Raw genomic sequence first — 19,127 nt, 5'->3', positions numbered from 1 at the left:
TAATGCCCATATAGTGTAAACAAAAATGAGTCTGTTTCAGTGTAATCCTTTCAATTGTGACCATCTCCTGAGCTCTGTCAAAAGAAACACTTTCATTGCTTAGATTACTGATTGTGAGAGTGACAAACATATTCTTAATGGAGATTATCATTGCTGAAAGCTGCAAGCAGAAATTCTGGTACAAATTGTTGTACTCGCATATTCCAGTTAGGAATGTGCATAGTTGATGTTCACAAGTACATACATGACATTACATACAACAGATTGCACAGTATCAGGCTTTAAGCTCCCACTGCACCTACCCTATTGCAGCTCTTCAGTATACCTTTTCTCTCATTTTCTCATTTAGTTTCCTGTTGAAATTTTTCATTTTTCTACTGGATTTATGATTTTTTTTTTTTATTGATGGCCCCTAGTTTTGGATTGTCCCACAGGTGGAAACATTCTTTGAACATCTATCCAGTTCAACCCATCTAAAAATTTTAAGACTTCTTAAATAAGCCCAATTTCTTCAATATTTTCCTATATCTGTGACTTTGATCTTTTTGGGTCTCAGCATCTTAAACTTTTTTTACTGTACTTTCTCCACCTGTGCACGTTTTATAATAGAGACCAGATATTTAAATGGTTCACTTTGAGATATTATGTGATGAAGGAAAATATACAATTGCAATTGTTGTTTAAGCCCCTCTCTGGAAGACAGTGAGAATGAGGATTTTATATAGCTCTCAATAGGTAGCAGAAGCTGTCAATCCTGACTGATAGTGCAACTATTGTTTGTTCGTAAGTACAGTGCAGCAATCAGTATGATCTGCTCTTTGAATGTGATGCTTTTCCACGTAATTTGTATGTAAAAGCTTTTCTTTCACAAAACCCCTCAACTGCTGGATCATAGGTAATAGCCAGATTTGGGAGAATGAAGTAAAAAGGATTTATGAAGTCTAAAATGAAAGCAAAGTGCCCCAAAAGCTGGAAATCCGAGATAAAAAGACTACATGCTGGAGAAACTCAGCAGGTCTGGCAGCATTTGTGGAGAGAGAAGCAGTGTTAACAGTTCATGTTCTACTGGACTGAGGGGTTTTGAAGAAATCGTATTGGGCTTGAAACCTTTGCTTGAAGCTATGAAGAGAGACCAGATAGTCTGGAGTTGTTTTCCTTAGAGCAAAAAGGTCAAGTGCAGGAGTGGGTGGGATCTGACTGAGCTGTACAAAGATCTGAGGGGCAGGGATAGGGCAGATAAGCAGAAACCTTTCCCCTTAGTCAAGGGATCAATAATCACGGACATAGTTTTAAGGCAAGGAGCAGGAGGTTTAGAGGGGTTTGGAGGGAAAAGAAAACTTTTGTTTTCATCCATAGGGTTATGGATATCTGGAACTTGCTCAAGACATTTCAAAACTATTCATATGAACACTTGATAAATCAGAGCATACAACACTATGGGCCAAGGGTCCTCTTTTCGTGCTGGAAAAATTCCAATAAATGTGTGTTAGGTAAACATTACTAGAGGTGGGTAAACAGAATTGAGATATAAATCAGCCATGATCTATTCTAACTGAATAGCAGAATGAGTTTGAGGAATGAGTGGCCTGTTCTTGTTTCCAGTTACTTGATAAAGTTACCATTGTTTGTTTTGATAAGATACTCTACAATACATATACTGTTCACATTGTAAAATGTGTAAATCAAGTTTATTTGCTCTCAAAAGGTTGCATTATGAAATAAAATTACTGCCACAAACTTTACAAGCTGCCAAAAATTACAGAAATAATAAATTAAGATTACTGACACAAAAATATCAATATTCTACATTAAAATCAACACTATTGCTACAAGGTCAGTTATTTCACAATTAAAAAGAAAACCATCCTAAATTACTGGATTATTACAGCATGTGTATACACAGGCATGCTTGGTTCAACAGACCCTGCGAGTACTGTTAAAAGGTGATAGACTTCAACATGGTTTTTTGTTCATGTAGCTCTAATAATGCGGCATTACCTTCGTTTAACCTGTGTACCATGTGTATGTCCACTTTCCTCCATTCTGTAAATCTCATGTGATGGTACAATACAAACACAAGATTCGGCTTCCCAGAGAGCAGCCACTTTACTGGAGCCATCATCCAAACTTGCAATCAATTGCATCAAAACTGGACTTTCACCTCAAAATTGCTGCATGCACTACAGTTCAATATCATGTGTACTGATTCGGAGTCATATTTAGGGTTTTTGTCGATAATATTGGCAAAGGCAAAGAAAGGAGGGACAAATGAGAAAAGGGCAGATAAAACAGCACTTTAAAATAATTCCTATTGTATCTTAACTGAAACCACAGTACATACACAGTTTACATGGTTAGCATGCAGCCTTTAATTTACATATGACTAAGCACACACACAATAATATCTTATTTTCTACCATTAAGAAATATATAATTTAACTAGACTGCTAATGAAGAACCTAGACACAAGATGAATACAAAACATTCGACAGTACGATCCATCAAACAGAAGCCTGCGTGCTGGGCCCAGTTTGGGTTGTGTAGTATCCTGATATACCTGGCACAATGCACAAATCAAACTTGCTACTTTTTCTTGTTGTAAACAAAAAAATGATGCAGCCAATTAATACTTAAGTGTTACTTAAGAATCAATTTCCCTGCTTTTGTTGGTCTACCCCAGCTTTCATTCAATGTTTAATACTCTCCTCAAATAAAAATTAATTTCCAAAATGTATTTTTCCCCAGATACAACAAAAATAATGGAGTCCAATACCTATCTTAAAGTCACATTGCTATGAAAATATATTTTAAAAAAAAAAGCCAAAAAAAAAGGGAATTTTAAAGGAGGAGGAGAGAGGGACGACCAGGTCAAATGATCTTGTGGAACCAATACAACTAACTCTTTACTAAGTATTTGCATTTCTCAATCTAAATAGAGTTGTGTGGTAGAAAAAAAACATTTGCTGGCAGATGAGCTCCTCTGTTATTACCAATATGTGTCTCAAATCCCTTCTATGGGAGGACGCCCAGAAGCAGATCACACAAATTTACAGATTTCCATTTGTTCGCAGTTTTACACTCAGCTGCAACTTAGGTTGCTGTTCACATTTTCAAACCTTGCACTCATTTCAAACCCCAAAAGAAGAGCTATTAGTGAGCACTGTATTAAAGGAGCCGTGCTGTGACAGGATGCCTCAGTAGTGCAGTTAAACTATTTGTTCCCTTCTTGAAAATTAGCATAATTGGAATAAATATACAGGTTTGCTGCTTTATGGGTTTGGTTAAAATTCTTGAGCCTATTTACATCCACTGTTGCATGAACAGCTTTCCTTGATGATAAAAAGTTAACTTCTCTAGATCCTACACATTGTAAAAATAGATATTACACTGCTAATACAATACTCATGGTTAAAACTGTACAGCTGTTCTTTTGTTCTATGCTCTGGTAAAAACAGCCAGCTGGGTTCGCACTGGGGCATGGTGGGAACACTTCAACCTGCAGGCAAGTCGTCTAACATGATCCACTGCAAAGGCTAAGTGGAGTGTGGGGAGGAGTGGAAGAGAAATCTTCACTGCCGTGCAATAAAACTGCTCTCCGAGGACTAGTAAGATTAAATAAAGGCAAGTTTAGCACAACACTCAAGGTTAAGGAAAATTAGTAGACTGGGAAGCATGGGAAAATAAAGATGCTTTTCTCTTCATGGGAGTTAGCAGAATGCAATCTTCATGCCCCTCTGGTGTGATGGCAGAGTGCTGGCTTTAAGTTGGGCAGAGCACTGCAAAAGAACAAAAACACATTAACATCCATCTAGAATTTGAAATAACACTGAATTTACATTACATAAACAGGTATTTGAAACAATCAATTCACATTATTATTTAAATTCCATTTGAATCTCCTTCCATCATTCCTCAAGAAACAGTCATCAGTATAGCCTGATACTTTTTCGTCATTGCACGTACCACATTCTAGCCACTGCCATTGGTAGAGATTTTTTTTCCTGAAATTCCTATTTAATGTCTTTGCAATCATCAGATTGATGACCTCTGTGTCCTCGATTGCTCACAAGTGAAAACAACCTTCATGTCTGTCTGCCATTTCTATTAAATCCCTCCATTATTTTAAAGAACCCTATTAGGCACCCCTCAGCCTTCTCTTTTCAATTGCATAGAAACTCAGGTTTTATATCTATAAGGGTTAAACACTCAGCTCTGATCTTACAGTTGAAATTAAACAGCATTACAATTGCTGAATCCCCATCAACATCCTGGCAGTTCACTTCTGACTAGAAATATAATTAGACACTGCATTATAAACACCAAGGTCATACGAGTCAATTAAAGATTGAATTTGAATGATTTATTGTTACTTGCATTTTACAGTGACTATTACAGTAAAATACAGTGTAAAACTTCAACTGTCGCCTCAATTTGGCGCCATTTTGAATAGTTTAAGAATAAAAACAGTAAAATGATATGACTGGAAGAGAGTCTATCTTTATTCTGCCGCCTCCAACATGAGTCCCGAGTCAGCTCACCAGCAAAGTGACACCCATGCTGCCACCTCTCCTCCACTGCCTCACCAGTGTCTGCGCTGGACCCACTATCATAGGAGTCACCACACTTTAGGTGCCATCTATTCACCACTGGGCCCACCTTGCTGCCGCTGCCGAGTCCCAAGCTGAACCCAGACTCGCCCCACAACCAGGAGTCCCACGCTCCACTGCTGTCGCTGACTTGCCGATAACTAGGGAGTCCCTGCTCCGGGCCTATCACGACTGTAACTAGTAGTCCCCGACTCCGCTGCTGCCTCCACGATACCAGGAGCACCAATGCAATCAGGAGTCCCTGGTCAGGCTAGGCCACCGCTGTGCCAAGAGTCCCACTCCAGCCCTTATTCAAGATGTTGCCTTGCCAGTGCTGCCATCTTGAAGAGTCCATTGGCATTGCTGCCACCTCCACTCGCTGGGAGGTGTCATGCCACAGTCTCTGACTGCCAGGAGGCTGCCACTACCACGCATGGCCCACTCTCGTTGCCATGCCAATGCTGCTGACAAATCCATCAAAGGAAAGAAAAAAGAAAGAAAAAAGATGGGAGTAAAAAGAAAAAAAAAAGAAAGCAAGTAGATGGGAGCGGCTGAGCCTTGGGCAAGAGGCTGCAAGCAGCCCTGCTACCCCACTGTCATGTTGGACTCTACAGAATTCTAAACTAAGTAGCTACATTCAAAATTCCCAAACCATATTCTACAAGGCACAAATTGATGAACTACTCCAGATTTGCCTGGACAAGTGCCACACCAACAGCACTCCGGGATGCTCAATACCATTCAGGATAAAGCAGCCCACTTAATTGGTGCCCCAGCCATCATTGGAAACACCCAATCTTTCGACCACTGGTTCTCAATGACTGCAATGTGTACCATCAACAGAATGTAGTGACTAATCAAGGCCCCATCAACAACACCTTCCACCCAGAAGAAAAGCATCAGTTCTTGGGGTTACCAACCCCTGCAAATTCCCTTCCAAGTCAAGTTAACAGGCAGGTGCGGCACAGAAAGGGGAGTTCCAGGCTTCTAGTACTTTTCACACTAAAAGTACTTCCCAATTTCACGCCAAATAGTATGGCTCTAATTTTAAGATTATCCTCTTATTTTGGATTTTGTGATCACCAAAGGAAATCAGTCTATTTTGCAATCTTCAACATCTTGATGAGGTCATCTCCCTGACCTTTTATGTCCTAAACAATACAAATTATATGTTATCATAAGTTAACCCTTTAGAATCCAATGTCATTCTGGTGAATCTGCACTGTATCCACTCTAAGTGTATCCTTCCTGATATGTGGTATCCAAATTGGACACAGTACTTAGATCAGGTACTCTGACCAACACTACACAAAATCATGATTTCCTTATTTTTGAATTCAAACCTCTGAGATAAGGTCAACATTCCATTAGACCTCTTGATTACCAAACATATCTATGCACTAGATTTCAAGAATTAATCTAAGTGAACACCAAAACTTTCCACCCCTTCTATGCTCACATTAAAATAAAACTGATCTTTTATAAAATCTAACACAGATACCTCACTTTTCTCCACAATGAACTCCAGTGCTCACCATTGTCCCAACTCATTTAAATCATTCTACCCTTTATACCCCCCAGCTACTGAATTTACAATGGTTTCTAATCAGAAAATGTGTTATAGTTTTTTTTTTTGATGGTCCAGGGGAATATGGGAGGCCAGCAACTGGGGGAAGATAGAAGTACATAAAAGAAGCCTGTCTGCTATCATTGCTGTGGAGGTGCTGGTATTGGACTGGGGTGGACAAGGTCAGAAATCACCTGACACCAGGTTATAGTCTAACAGGTTTAAATGAAAACACAAGCTTTTGGAGCCCAGGATTGAATCTCCAAAAGCTTGTGTTGTCAAATAAACCTGTTGGACTATAACCTGGTGTCAGGTGATTGCTGACCTTGCTATCTTTGTGTTGGAGGAAGTGTGTATTATAAAGGTGTTTTGCTTTTCGCAAAACGCAATTTTTTTCCCCCAGTCACGTTTCCGATCCCAGATCGGATCTGGTAACAGTGATCATTGGGCATAGAGTTGTTCTTAAAAATCTGTAACCACCATTTTCATCCCCTTCACACACATGCAAAGGGAAAAATTTATTCACATAGTACTGTTACTAGCTACTTGAGGAACCCTGAGCCATCCCTCCATCATAAGGTAAGAAGTGGAATGTTCACCGATGATTGCACAATGTTGAGCACCATTTGTGACTCCTCAGATACTGAAGCAGTCCATGTTTAAATGCAACAAGATCTGGAGAATATCCAGGCTTGGGCTGACAAGTGGCAAGTAACATTCACACCAAACCAATGCCAAGCTATGACCATCAATATATGAGACACTGCCCCTTGACATTCAATGGTGCTACCATCACTGAACCTCCCACTATCAACACCCTGGGGGTCATCATTGACCAGAAACTCAACTGGATTCACCACAAACACAGTGGATACAAGAGCCAGAGGCAAGGAATACTGCGGTGAGTAACTCACCTCCTGACTCTCCAAAGCCTGTCCATCATCTACAAGGCACAAGTCAGGAGTGTGATGGAATACTCCCCACTTGCCCGGATGAGTGCAGCCCCAATAACACTCAAGAAGCTTGACACCATCCAGGACAAAGCAGCCCGCTTGACTGGCGCCACATTCACAAGCATCCACTCCCTCTACCACCAATGCTCATTAACAGCGTGTACCATCTGTAAGATGCACTGCAGACATTCACCAAAAATCCTCAGACAGCACCTTCCAAACCCACGACCACTTCCATTTAGGACATGGGCAGCAGATATATGGGAACACCACCACCTTCAAGTTCCCCTCCAGGTCACTCACCGTCAGGACTTGGAAATATATCGCCGTTCCTTCACTATTGCTTGGTCCAGATCCTGGAATTCCCTCCCTAAGGGCATTGTGGGTCAACCCACAATTGGTGGAATGCAGTGGTTCAAAAAGGCAGCTCACCACCACCTTCTCAAGGGCAACTAGGGACAGGCAATAAATGCTGGCCCAGTTCAGTAACACCCACGTTCCACAAAATGGATAAATTAAAACAAAAACCCACACAGCATTCAACAATAATGCTATAAATGGTGCTATTATGAACACATTTCTCTCTCATTTCCCATAAACAACAAAATCCTGTACAAAAGCTACCCAAACAGAATACAGAGATTTTGCAGAGGTCTGACCTCCTGGAAGACACAGTTTACAAACTCTGGACCCTTAAATAGTTTAGAAAAGATAAAAGGTCCTTAAAATCTCGTGCTCAATGTGATTCACTTCTCAGTTAATTCAGCATCTTGCACTAATTTTACATTTTAGCCTTCAGGTTCTATATATCACTTTAATTCCCCTAATTAACTGTCCTATGTATCTCAAGATATTTCCAATTATTACTGGACATGTCAACATCTCAAGGTCTCTCTTTCCACAAAACGATTTTTCCACTTCCCAAAACACCAAATGGCTGTATTGCTAGTTTATTTTAATTAGTAAAAGGGTTCTCTACACATACGAGATCCATGAAAACATGCGTTCAGCATACACGCTTCTCACCGGAATTGTAGAATCCCTACAGTACAGATAAAGGCCATTCAGCCCATCGAGTCCGCATGGAATGTCCAAAGAGCATCCCACTCCCCATCTATCCTCGTAACTCTGCATTTACCATAGCTAACCTGGACACTATGGCGCAATTTAGCTTCACCAATCCACCTAACCTGCACATCTGTAGACTGTGGGAAGAAATCGGAGCACCCAGAAGAAACCCATGCAGAGACAGGGAGAGTGTGAAAACTCCACACAGTCACCCAAGGCTGGAATCGAACCCAGGCCCCTGGTGCTGTAAGGCAGTAGTGCTTCCCATCCACAGTGAATGCCTTGGATATGGCAGAGCAGGAGGAGAATCTTTGTATAGAAAAAGTCAGATGACTAATTACCTACATAAGTTTACATAATAAGCAAACATCCTTTCAGCACTTTTTTGAGAGTGAAACAGAAGGTATAGTACATATAATAAATGAATGAATCAATTAAAAGACAGACAGTTACTTAGTTTTGGGACTCTGGACAGGAAACAAACATGCATGAAATCATATCATCATCACAATTCCTTGCAGTCACTAAGTAGGAATCGATCCTTTCACATCATGTTAAGCAACATGGATATCAGTTCCTCAAATGCACAAATAAACAAGTGCTAATTATATCAAACATCCCAGAGACCTCTGTCCTTCGAACAATATACACAAACCTCAGTCAATCCAGCCGTTATACGAGTGCTAGCACAACAAAAAAACAAAACAAAGAAATGTCAGGTGGTAAAGTAAATGTAAATTCAACAGAAACAAAAATCCAAAATCAAAAGGAAAAAAACTGAAGAGAATTAAATACTACACAGTTTTCTCAATCTTCATAATCACACTGCTATTAATTTCATTTACGTGACTTTAGGCACTTTTATTATTGTAAATGGTCTTTTAATAAAAACCATTACCCCACTGGGGCCACACACCTCCATGTGGTCAGTCAGTTTGCCCTTGACCAGAAAGGGACACAACTTAGTTCTGGACTTTTCACAATTGGCATCAAAATTACCAAATGTCATCAACATGTGTTTCAAACAGAATAAAATGTCAACTCTTTCTCTTGTCCTGGGGCTGTTCAGCTCTTGAAAGGTGCATCAGGCAATTGCTCAACTGACAGTTTGCCAGGGCTCACACAGATAAAGCTGATAGGCTGGGGCGTTAAACAGGCTAAGGACTTGAATCTAAAACCTGTGGAAAGTCATTCCGTCACCATAACTGGATTAGTCTGGGATGAACTTTAATTTTGCAACTGTTTTTGAACTTTCATGCACTAAAAATCTTATCAATTCTGTTTGATGAAATTTCTCGACAATGCTTTGAACACTGGTGACATCTGAAGTGTGACAGATCAACTTTAAACACTATACTTTTATTTGAGGATATATAGATTTTAAATTATCTAGCAACTTAATACTCAATAATGTAAAGAACTTAAAATCTGGTTTATAAAGTATTCCTTGCCATGTATTCAATCTTTGAACATTAAAGGAGGTTATTTCTTTTTCTTGCTGCTTTATTATTAGGGTACATTGCTTCCTCAGGTGCAAGGCTAGGTAATAGTGAGGGAGGATCCTGCATTATTAGGTTTCAGAATCTTGGTTTGCCCACATAATTCTAGTTCCCTGGTGGAATTTGTTCTCAGTCTGAAAATTGGAAAGGAAACTGTGAGCAAAGTGCTGATGGCAAAGAAAAGAAGAATATTTTCTTTTTAGAAAACCTAGAATATGTCCCTGAGGATTGGAAGTGTTCTAGCTGCTGATTTTGGACAATCGTCATAGGCCTTGAAGCTGGCAATTGTAACCTCCATGAAGAGCTTGGCATTTTGTTCTTATTTTTGGCAGCACATCTGCGCTACATGAAGGTCAAGCTGATGCTGAAAGCTTGAAGATGCAAAACTACAGGTAGCTCCAGGTTGGGTCAGATCAGGTGAAGTGTATAGTTTGGTCTTTCATCCTAAATTCTGGGTCAAGCCTTTCTGAATGCGTTTTGTCCTGTATGTGTGCTCTTTTTGCTTTGAGTGTCTGCAAAGTGTACGACTTAGCAGGGTGGCCTTTGACATTTGCAGGAACAGAGAGAAAGATTGGGTTTCCAGGGAGGTCTGGCCTTGCATTTTCCAACTCAGGAAAAGTTACATGCTTAAGCTCTCTCCAATCCAGCACTGGACACCCAGTCCAACAGCAACCAGCAGCAGTACACCACCAATCCCACCCCCACTAGCATTCCCCTCCAATCCTCGGTTCCTAAATATATTCTCAAGAGTAGGTCACCCTGGTGAGGAAAGTGTAAAATCACTTACATTTCATAAATTTTGGAATTCTTTCAAAATACCCATCACAATTCTGTGGGGGTTGCAGTTTTGTACCTAATGAATCATGTCTAAGAATTTTCAACACAAATTAAAGTGTCATCCTATCCCTTATCATAGGTAGACAACTCGAGCTAATTAGATATACACCATATTTCCAGAAGCCAACTGTTAAACAGCTAAAAGGCTAAATTTCCCATTTCCACATGCTCACAGGAAGGGTGGAAGCAAATCCTTTTATCTACATGATGCACTTGGTAAGAAATTGTATTTATCATTCTGTTATATCTTTTGTTTCAGTCATTTCCTTTTTATCTCCACTGACATGTTTTACTGCAAGCTAACTCTAAATGGTAAGTACCTGAAGATTAATTTACAATGGCAAATTTGCTAGCAATAAATCAGCACTGTAATCAGAGCCTTTTGTTTGTATGCCTATAGGGAATGAAGCAACTTGCTATACTGTTTCAAATAATGTTCACTATGTATGCAGTCTGCTGGAAAAAGAACTGTGTTTGAAGCATTGACACAAGGGTGGAAATTCTTCAAGTGAACTATTCCTGCGACAAGACGGAATTTGGTAATAAACTGGTTATTTTTTGGTTGTCTTCGTGAACAACTAATAAATCATTTCTTGATTGGGAAAGGAATAAATCCAGATAGGAAAGAAGGGGTAGAACATGCAACAATTTGTGTCTTTGAAGCCCTCATGCTTTACAGCAATTGCTCAATTTCTATAAACAGGTAAGAATTCTTGATAATGGCACACAACTCATTCATTCTGGGGAAAATAAATGAGGGGTGAAGTTTGTTCTCAAGATGATACTGGTCATCACTGTTGGAAAACGAAACATCTTTTCACTTTTGACACAGTGTACGCACCAGACAGTATCAGATCAGTTATAGTACAAATACAAAACAGTACAGCTACAATCATGCGCCATTAACGAGCCAAAATCCAATTTCAGAAGGATCCTGCAAAAAAAAAAGTACTTAGCTGTCTTAATACCCAAATAATCAGAGTAGTTTAATAATTGTCACTCAGAATTTTTGCAGCAAATCTTCAGATTATTCTGTGATCTCTGCAGGAAAATGGCCACTTCCCCAGGGTTACTGCTGATCTTCCATGACGGCAGACTGGAAAGACCCCATGCAAATTCTATTTGCATTTAGAAATGCATACAATCTTGTTATATGGCAAGATAGTACCCAAAAAGGTTCTGCTCAATTTCCAGGATGCTGATTTAGGCCAGTATTACAGCAATGTGTTTTAATGTAACTTAAATCACTGTATTGATTATGTATTGCTAAAAAAAGATGTGTCATACTGCTTATGAACAAATTGGCTATTTAACATTCATGGAGATTACAAGTTTACTTTTCTGTCCAGGTAAAACTAGATTAAATTGCAAGATAGTTAGTGATCTATCAGAATACTTCCAGTCTTAGAGTTAGTGGGCTATTAGTTCTAGGTAAGTATTGTCATCAGATCTTCATTTTAAATTTGGCTGATGTACAACAAAGATCTCAGTTGAAAGTGTTCTTTGACAGTTGTAACTGAATGAAGTTTGACAACATTTTAGTCTCCTTCCTGTACAACCTCTAGTTATCGGTATACACTAGAATTGCACCATATTATTGGAAAAAAAAAACATTTTAATAAACATTCAAATGAGCCATGTTAGAGGTCATTGCAATAAAATTCAGTAGTGAAAAGACAATGTAAAAATACAGATCACTTAAATTTATCAGCATTTGACTCATTAATGTAACAACGATCAAGTTGGAAAGTGAATCTGCACTAACCTTTCAGAATGTAATCTGTCAGCAAGCTTGGCACTCTCTCACTATCTTCTTTCATTGCCTGAAGGACTTAAAAGGGGATTCCAACAGTTAGATTTTCAAATCAAAATTTTCTTAAGCAAAGAAAGAATTCCCTGTTGGAATATTTCAGACAACAGAAGAATAAACACTTGAAGTGGATAGCAATCTGATTAGCAGACAGGAAACAAAAAATAGTAGAAATAAATGGATCAATTGTTGAGTCATAACCAGTAACTAGTGGGGTTCCGCAGGAATCAGTGCTTAGATCCCAGCTATTCACAATGTAAAAAATGATTTGAGGGAACTCAATAATATATCGCCAAGTTTGCAGACAACTCAAAGCCGAGTGGGAGGGATAACTGTGAGGAGGATGCAGAGATGCTTCAATGAGGTTTGGATAAGTTGTGTAAATGAGCAAATGCACGGCAGATGAAATATACTGCAGAGAAATGAGGTTATCCACCTTGTTTGAAACAATAGTAAGAAAGATAGATTATCTGATTGACAGTAGATTGGGAAAAGGGGAGTTAGCACAAGACCTGGGTGACCTTATACACCAGTCGCTGAAAGTATGTATATACGTGCAGCAGGCAGTGGAAAAGGCAAATGGTATATTGGCCTTGATAGTGAGGGGATTCAAGTAAAAGGAACAGGGATGTGTTGCTACAACCATACAGGGCCTTCATGAGACTGCACTTAAGAGTACTGCATGCAGTTTTGGCCTCCTTATCAGAGGAAGGGTGTTCTGGCTATGGAGGGAGTCCAACAAAAAAGGTTTAGCAGCTGATTCCTGGCAGACAAGGACTGACACATGGAGATACTGGATTGATTAGGACTATATTCACTGCACTTTAGGAGAATAATAGAATATCTCGTTAAAAACTTGTAAAATTCCAACAGAACTAGACGGAGTCAACACAGGATGTTCCCAATGACTGGGCAGTCCAGAACTGGAAGTCACAGTCTAAGGATAAATGGTGTACCCTTTATGCCTGAGATCAGGAGAAATTTCTTCACCCAGAGTGATGAGCCTGTGGAATTTGCCACCACAGAAAGCAACTGATTTCAATGCATTCAATGCTTTCAAGGAGGAGTGAGGGTTATAATTCTTAGGCTAAAAGGGTTGATAAAGGTATGGGGGGAGAGCAGGGATAGGGCACTGAATTGGATGATCAGCCATGATCATATTGAATGGCAAAGCAGGCTCGAAGGACTGAATGGCCTTCTCCTGCTCCTATTTTGTGTGCTTCTAAATCATAAACATAACCTAAACAAATACGCTCAAATGTTTAAACAGAAGTGAGAATCAACAAATATGCCATATCAGTGATAAATGTGTGATCACTACTCTGGCAACAAATAATAACCCCATAAAGCTACAGGTCAATTCAGGTTTGGCCTCCAAACAGAATTTTCTTTTTTGTAGGAAAGATCATGATACATAAATCTTTTGGACAATGGTGCAAAACAGGTGAGATCAAATTGACAGCCAATTTTATAGTTCATTTGATTTTCATTTCTGAACAGCTTAGTGGAAGAGAACCTGGTTATAGTAGTTTAAGATAGGCTTCAGATTCAGTCCTGGTGTCTCTATTAGAGAAACTGGATATAAAAAGGTACTGTGATACTACTTACAAATCATAGCTGTAAAAATGCCTACAAAGACCAAGAACTTACGCCAAACCATTAATTTACAACTGCCAGAAGATCCTGAAGTGCTTGTTTCAGAAATTAACAAGCACTAATTTTACAGGACTATTTTCCTGTACCTTAATGGCACTGGAGATACATCTAATGCCATACCGGGCCTCACCAAAGTGACTGCACGTAACGGAATATCTGAAACTTAAGATCAACACTTGGGATACCCAGGGCACGGAACCAAGTTTACAAGCATATTTATAGATAATTTAAGTATGGATAGGTTTATAGTCAATAGTAGTTTGAATTATTGACCTTTGCATTAGCAGGATCATGGTTGACTGGAATATCAACAGTTAACTACAGTCCCAAATTAACTGGTTAACCTCTTTAGACATAGAGTAATCAAATTATAGCTTAAAATTCAGCATCTATTTGAATTGGTTTTCATCTCACTTGTAGGAAAAGAGCACAAAGATACAAGGGAAATATGACCTATTCCCAGCAAAATGCATAAAAAAGGTTGCAATAATAATTTACTAGAAATAACAACAAAATAAATGTTTTGACAGCAGAGTCCTCGATTTGCATTTTATAAAATCACCTTTACTCACTTTTGGTCAAGATTTGAAGATCTTCTACAGATGGGGGTCCAGCCTTCTTTTCATAAGGGATGACTGTTGTTAAATACTGTCATGAAAAGAGCAAAATAGATAGCAAAATAATGCTCTGCAATGTAAAATGTTAGTATACAGTTGCTATCAGAAGTTGCACTTATCAACACTATGGCTATCCCCAATGGCTGCAGGCTAAACAGGGCTGGAGGAAAGAGGCTAAGCAATGGCTTCTAATCATGTACTATCATAATAGATTCAATTACACCATTACATTGGTTTCACTCTGATGGTGGTAATGTTAAATGTCAAACTTTCAAAACTCAAATAAGGAGGGAACTAATTAGCCCACACAGTTGTTGTATCTGAACAGCAAGATAATAGTAGGTAAGATGATGTATACATCTACATTAAACAGACATGAGAAGAGAGGATGGATGATTTTGTACAACAGTTATAAAATAGTCAATGACAGAATGAGGTGCCATCAGTTTTGTTTGGAAGATTACTAAGCAGTATACAGTATTAACAGGTGGGGAAAGACTGTTTCTTTCTCATTAAAACGATGGAACCAGGCCTCTAATTCTTGAATGCTAAGAGTTTAACCAAAAAATAGAGCCGAAAAGTCAAAATATTTTACCAAGACTAAACAGCAGTCATCCCACCTAAACATTCAAACCAGTGAATTTGTTTATGAAAATGTGGCAAGAAGAAAACAATGTTGATAATTGGCTCTTTCTATAAATTCTCATCATGTCTGACTTGTCGTTGAGTTGCAAATACATTTAGTTTGCAGGTAGTGCAGATTTAAAACATACACTGGCAGCTAAACTTGTTTGAGAGCTATTAACATTAAATTATTTTTTCCTGTGTTTTTATTGACATATGGTAAACTGATCACAAGATTTCATGGGCTGGAAATGTTTTATATGGTCACTTGCATAATTTATTTGATCTGCCAGATGAGTAGGAAATAACAATAATTATGCAAATCTGTAGATTATGCAAATTAATCTAATTCACAGCAATGTTAAAAAGGTGATTTCAGCTTGATCCAAGAACAAAGAATGGTTGCCTTGGATTACACAAGACCATCTGGAGAACATCAAATCTTTACTTCATACATTTTGCAACAGAACTGTCTGCAAATGTCTCACTTTCTCATTAAACTTATATCGATTTGTCTACTAAAAGACAAAGTGTCTAAATTGAATTTGTACAAGTTATGATATTTTTATATAAAGCTCTAATGATGGGCTGCATTTGGAGTTCTACTTTCAGTTTTGGGCATTACATTACAGGAAGGAAATACTGGCCTTGGAAGGTAGGGATCAAAATGATACCAGCGCAAGGAACAAATTTTGAAGAAAGCATGTAGTCTTTTGGGAACAGAAAGTTAGGAGGTAAGCTAATTGATGTGTTTATAACCATTGAAAGATATGTTTCCTTTTATCTACCCTATTTTTTTTCACGTGTAAGAGCTGACAATACGCAATAAAACCTTAAATGTTCCAGATAGGTCCTTCAAAATGATGTCAAGAAGCACTTCTTTCCACAAACAATAGTGGAAAATTAGAACCTTGTCCCCCAAGAAGCTGTGGAGGTTGTGGCTCAATTGAAAACTAAGATTTAAGCTCTTATTTAAGAAGTGACAAAGTTATGGAATTAAGACAGGTAAGTGAAGATGAGATACAGATTAGTAAATACCAAAATGAATGACAGAACAAGCTTGGAGGATTGAATAGGCTACTCTTGCTCCTATTTTCCTAATGTTTAAAACAGCAGTACACAAGCAGGAGGTAACCTAAAGATATCACAAACCTAGAGATTTCAAAGATATCACAGTCAAACGACACGATAGAAACACCAGAAAGATTTTCTTCAACTCAAATAGAAGTTGGAATCTATACTGCTACAGACTTCAAATAGAATTATGACAGTTAAAAGGGTTACAACATATATCTAGCCTAAGAAACCAGAAAAGGCTTCATTTTGGGAAGTGCGACCTTAAGTTTATTTGTACCTTTGGTCATTTTCCTCAGGTTCCACTTCCCTCTCAATAATGCAGGTCCCAGGCCTCCATGTCAGAGACATTTATGACAAAGAAGGAGGCCATTTAATGCGCTAAGTCCAAGCTGGTTCCCTGTGGAGCAATCAGGCAGTCCCACTTGGTCCCCATAGCCCTGTATGTTTGTCTCTGCCAAAACCCATCCTCTTTTCTTTTAAAATGATAAATTGATTCCCCAAACACTAGCCTCAAGGGCAGTACCTTCTTGGCGATTATCACCAAATTTATTAACCAACCAGGGATATATCTTCCATCTGTAAGAACAATACTTCCAATGCTACTCTAGTTTTATAATGAGGAGAAACCTGGCAATTATCCCTCTATTTTATCAATTGTTATTAGTCCGTGTCCAAAATCAATTTTGAGATTTTGGATGAGCCCCAAAACTTCATGACTCTGATAGGAGGAATATACTGGTATTAGGCACCATTACTCCATGAGGCATGTAATGAATTTAAATACTTTGATTCAAATCAACAAAATGGTCAAATTGTTTCCCTTTATTACTACTGTCAAGGATAAAAGAGTTTCACCGGGTTTCTTCAGTAAACTCAAAAATAACTTGTTTTAAAATAAAAAGAAAATCTATAAATGATGTGGCAAAACCAGTTAACAACTAAGCTATAATCTGGAATTAAACTTTATCCCTTTAAACCCAAACAAACACGTTCATATAACAAGACAATTCAACTCTGCGGACATCATATGGCTTTAAAAACAAAGGCTGAAGTTGTAAACAGCACCCCCGTGTACCAAGGGCCCAAACTCGGAGGATGATACTGGATGTCTTCAAGGTTCCCCAAGTTTCCTGACAACAAGATCAAACTGTAATCTCTGCAGAATGATGGAAAATCTTCACACCAGACTTCACTTCAGATGAAAAGTTATCTAAACTTAGGTCTCTGAATAAAAGTAACATTTCAGCTTTCAGGGTTTATGAGGTAAATCAGATACTGGTAGTTGAAATCTTCTCACGTTCCCAGAAATACTTAATTGCCAGAGGGAGATCTTTTTTAGCTGGTTCTGCTTTAAGCTGTTATCCTACTTTTCCAGAAGACAGAAAGTCTTGCTTACTGCAAGCTTTAGGGATTTTTCATTTACTGACAGGTTCAGGTGCCCTTAGAAAAACAATTCCAGAAGAATGTTGCTGAGCACCTTCCAACATATAGGCCCATCTCTTCTAAATCAAGACTGTCCAGCGATTAAGTAATGAACCTCATTTTTTAATCTCTCAAAAGTGTTGCTCATCTCTAATTGTAGGTTACCTGACTTTTTTGTAACTAGCAGGTGAGTCACAACTCATATTACTGTGGACAATTCCAAGAAACTACATATTCCGTCAAAACCTTGGTAAACCTTTTAAATCCAGAACAGTTCCATATTCCAGTTCCCAATTTCTTTGAAGCCTCAACCATGAAAAGTAAAGTAAAATAGGAGAAAAGGAAGGAAAAAAAATTAAAGGACAGAACAGTGTATCAAGTGAAAGGATTAAACAAGCCCTCTGCTCGCCTTGAATAAAACAAGAATCCTTCAACAAGAAATGGAAGACAAACATTTCAATTTAGATTATCTAGCAATTAACATTGTCACTGAATTAGCTATTTAAGCAATATGTGCTTCACAGAATAAATACATTCCAGTCTTTCTGAGAATGAGAAAAAAGTTCCAAGAAGACTTGGAAAGTATCTTAAGACCAGTTCAAGGTATAAATCAATTTCCTGATTAACAGACTCCTATTTGTCATAGAGACAAAAACCCCAAGAGTCTTTTGACACAGTGGCTCAGTGGTTAGCACTGCTGCCTCACAGCGCCAGGGTCCTGGGTTCGATTCCACTCTCAGGCGACCGTCTGTGTGGAGTTTGCACATTCTCCCCGTGCGTGGGTTTCTTCCGGGTGCTCCGGTTTCCTCCCACAGTCCAAAGATGTGCAGGCTAGGTGGATTGGCCATGCTAAATTCCCTGTAGTGTTCAGGGATGAGTGGGTTATAGGGGGATGGGTCTGGGTGGGATGCTATGAGGGTCGGTGTGAATTTGTTGGGCCGAAGGGCCCGTTTCCACACTGTAGGGATTCTACGAACTATGAACTTTGTCACCAGATGCCACAACATGACAGCATGTGTGTAATGTTCAGCAACTTCTGTTTTTGTTGTTGAATGTATCAACTTCTTCAGTACGAGGTGACCATTTCTCATTTGTTATGTTACTGAAGTCGACATAAATATCACACGTTAAAGGTAGTTAGCTATCATGTTACTTATCACATCACACGCCAGTTGTCTCTGAGGCTTGTTTGACTCTGCTTTCTCACAAAACAGGATTGAAAAGTCTTCCAGATGCTCTTAATGAGGACAGGTTTCACACCAGATTCACACAATGGTGCTTCAGAAACAGGAGCAATGGGCTGAGCATCTTGTTCTTCAGTAGGCTTCCTCCAACAGAAAACCAAAATCTCCAACTGCCTGCAAAAGATTGTCAGATAGAACTGCCAAAAAACCCATTCAGGTGACCTCTA

The 19,127-nt window shown here is 38.8% G+C and overlaps 1 protein-coding gene across 1 annotated transcript in view; it reads right to left on the bottom strand.

Annotated features, from left to right (window-relative positions):
• Positions 1 to 1,669: 1,669 nt before the first annotated feature.
• Positions 1,670 to 19,127, bottom strand: part of fez2b (fasciculation and elongation protein zeta 2b) — a gene marked incomplete at its 5' end in the record, with an annotated part of 62,148 nt that continues 44,690 nt past the window's right edge. The window contains 3 exons of the mRNA XM_048601365.1: positions 1,670 to 3,776; positions 12,276 to 12,341; positions 14,549 to 14,624. Coding sequence (XP_048457322.1) covers positions 3,760 to 3,776; positions 12,276 to 12,341; positions 14,549 to 14,624 — 159 coding nt within the window. The remainder of the gene's footprint in view (positions 3,777 to 12,275; positions 12,342 to 14,548; positions 14,625 to 19,127) is intronic.

Source organism: Rhincodon typus, chromosome 9 (assembly GCF_021869965.1).
Source record: "Rhincodon typus isolate 14 chromosome 9, sRhiTyp1.1, whole genome shotgun sequence".
Taxonomy (NCBI): Eukaryota; Metazoa; Chordata; class Chondrichthyes; order Orectolobiformes; family Rhincodontidae; genus Rhincodon; species Rhincodon typus.
The sequence above is the reverse complement of the archived record's forward strand: the minus strand, read 5'-3'. Positions and strand labels throughout refer to the sequence as shown.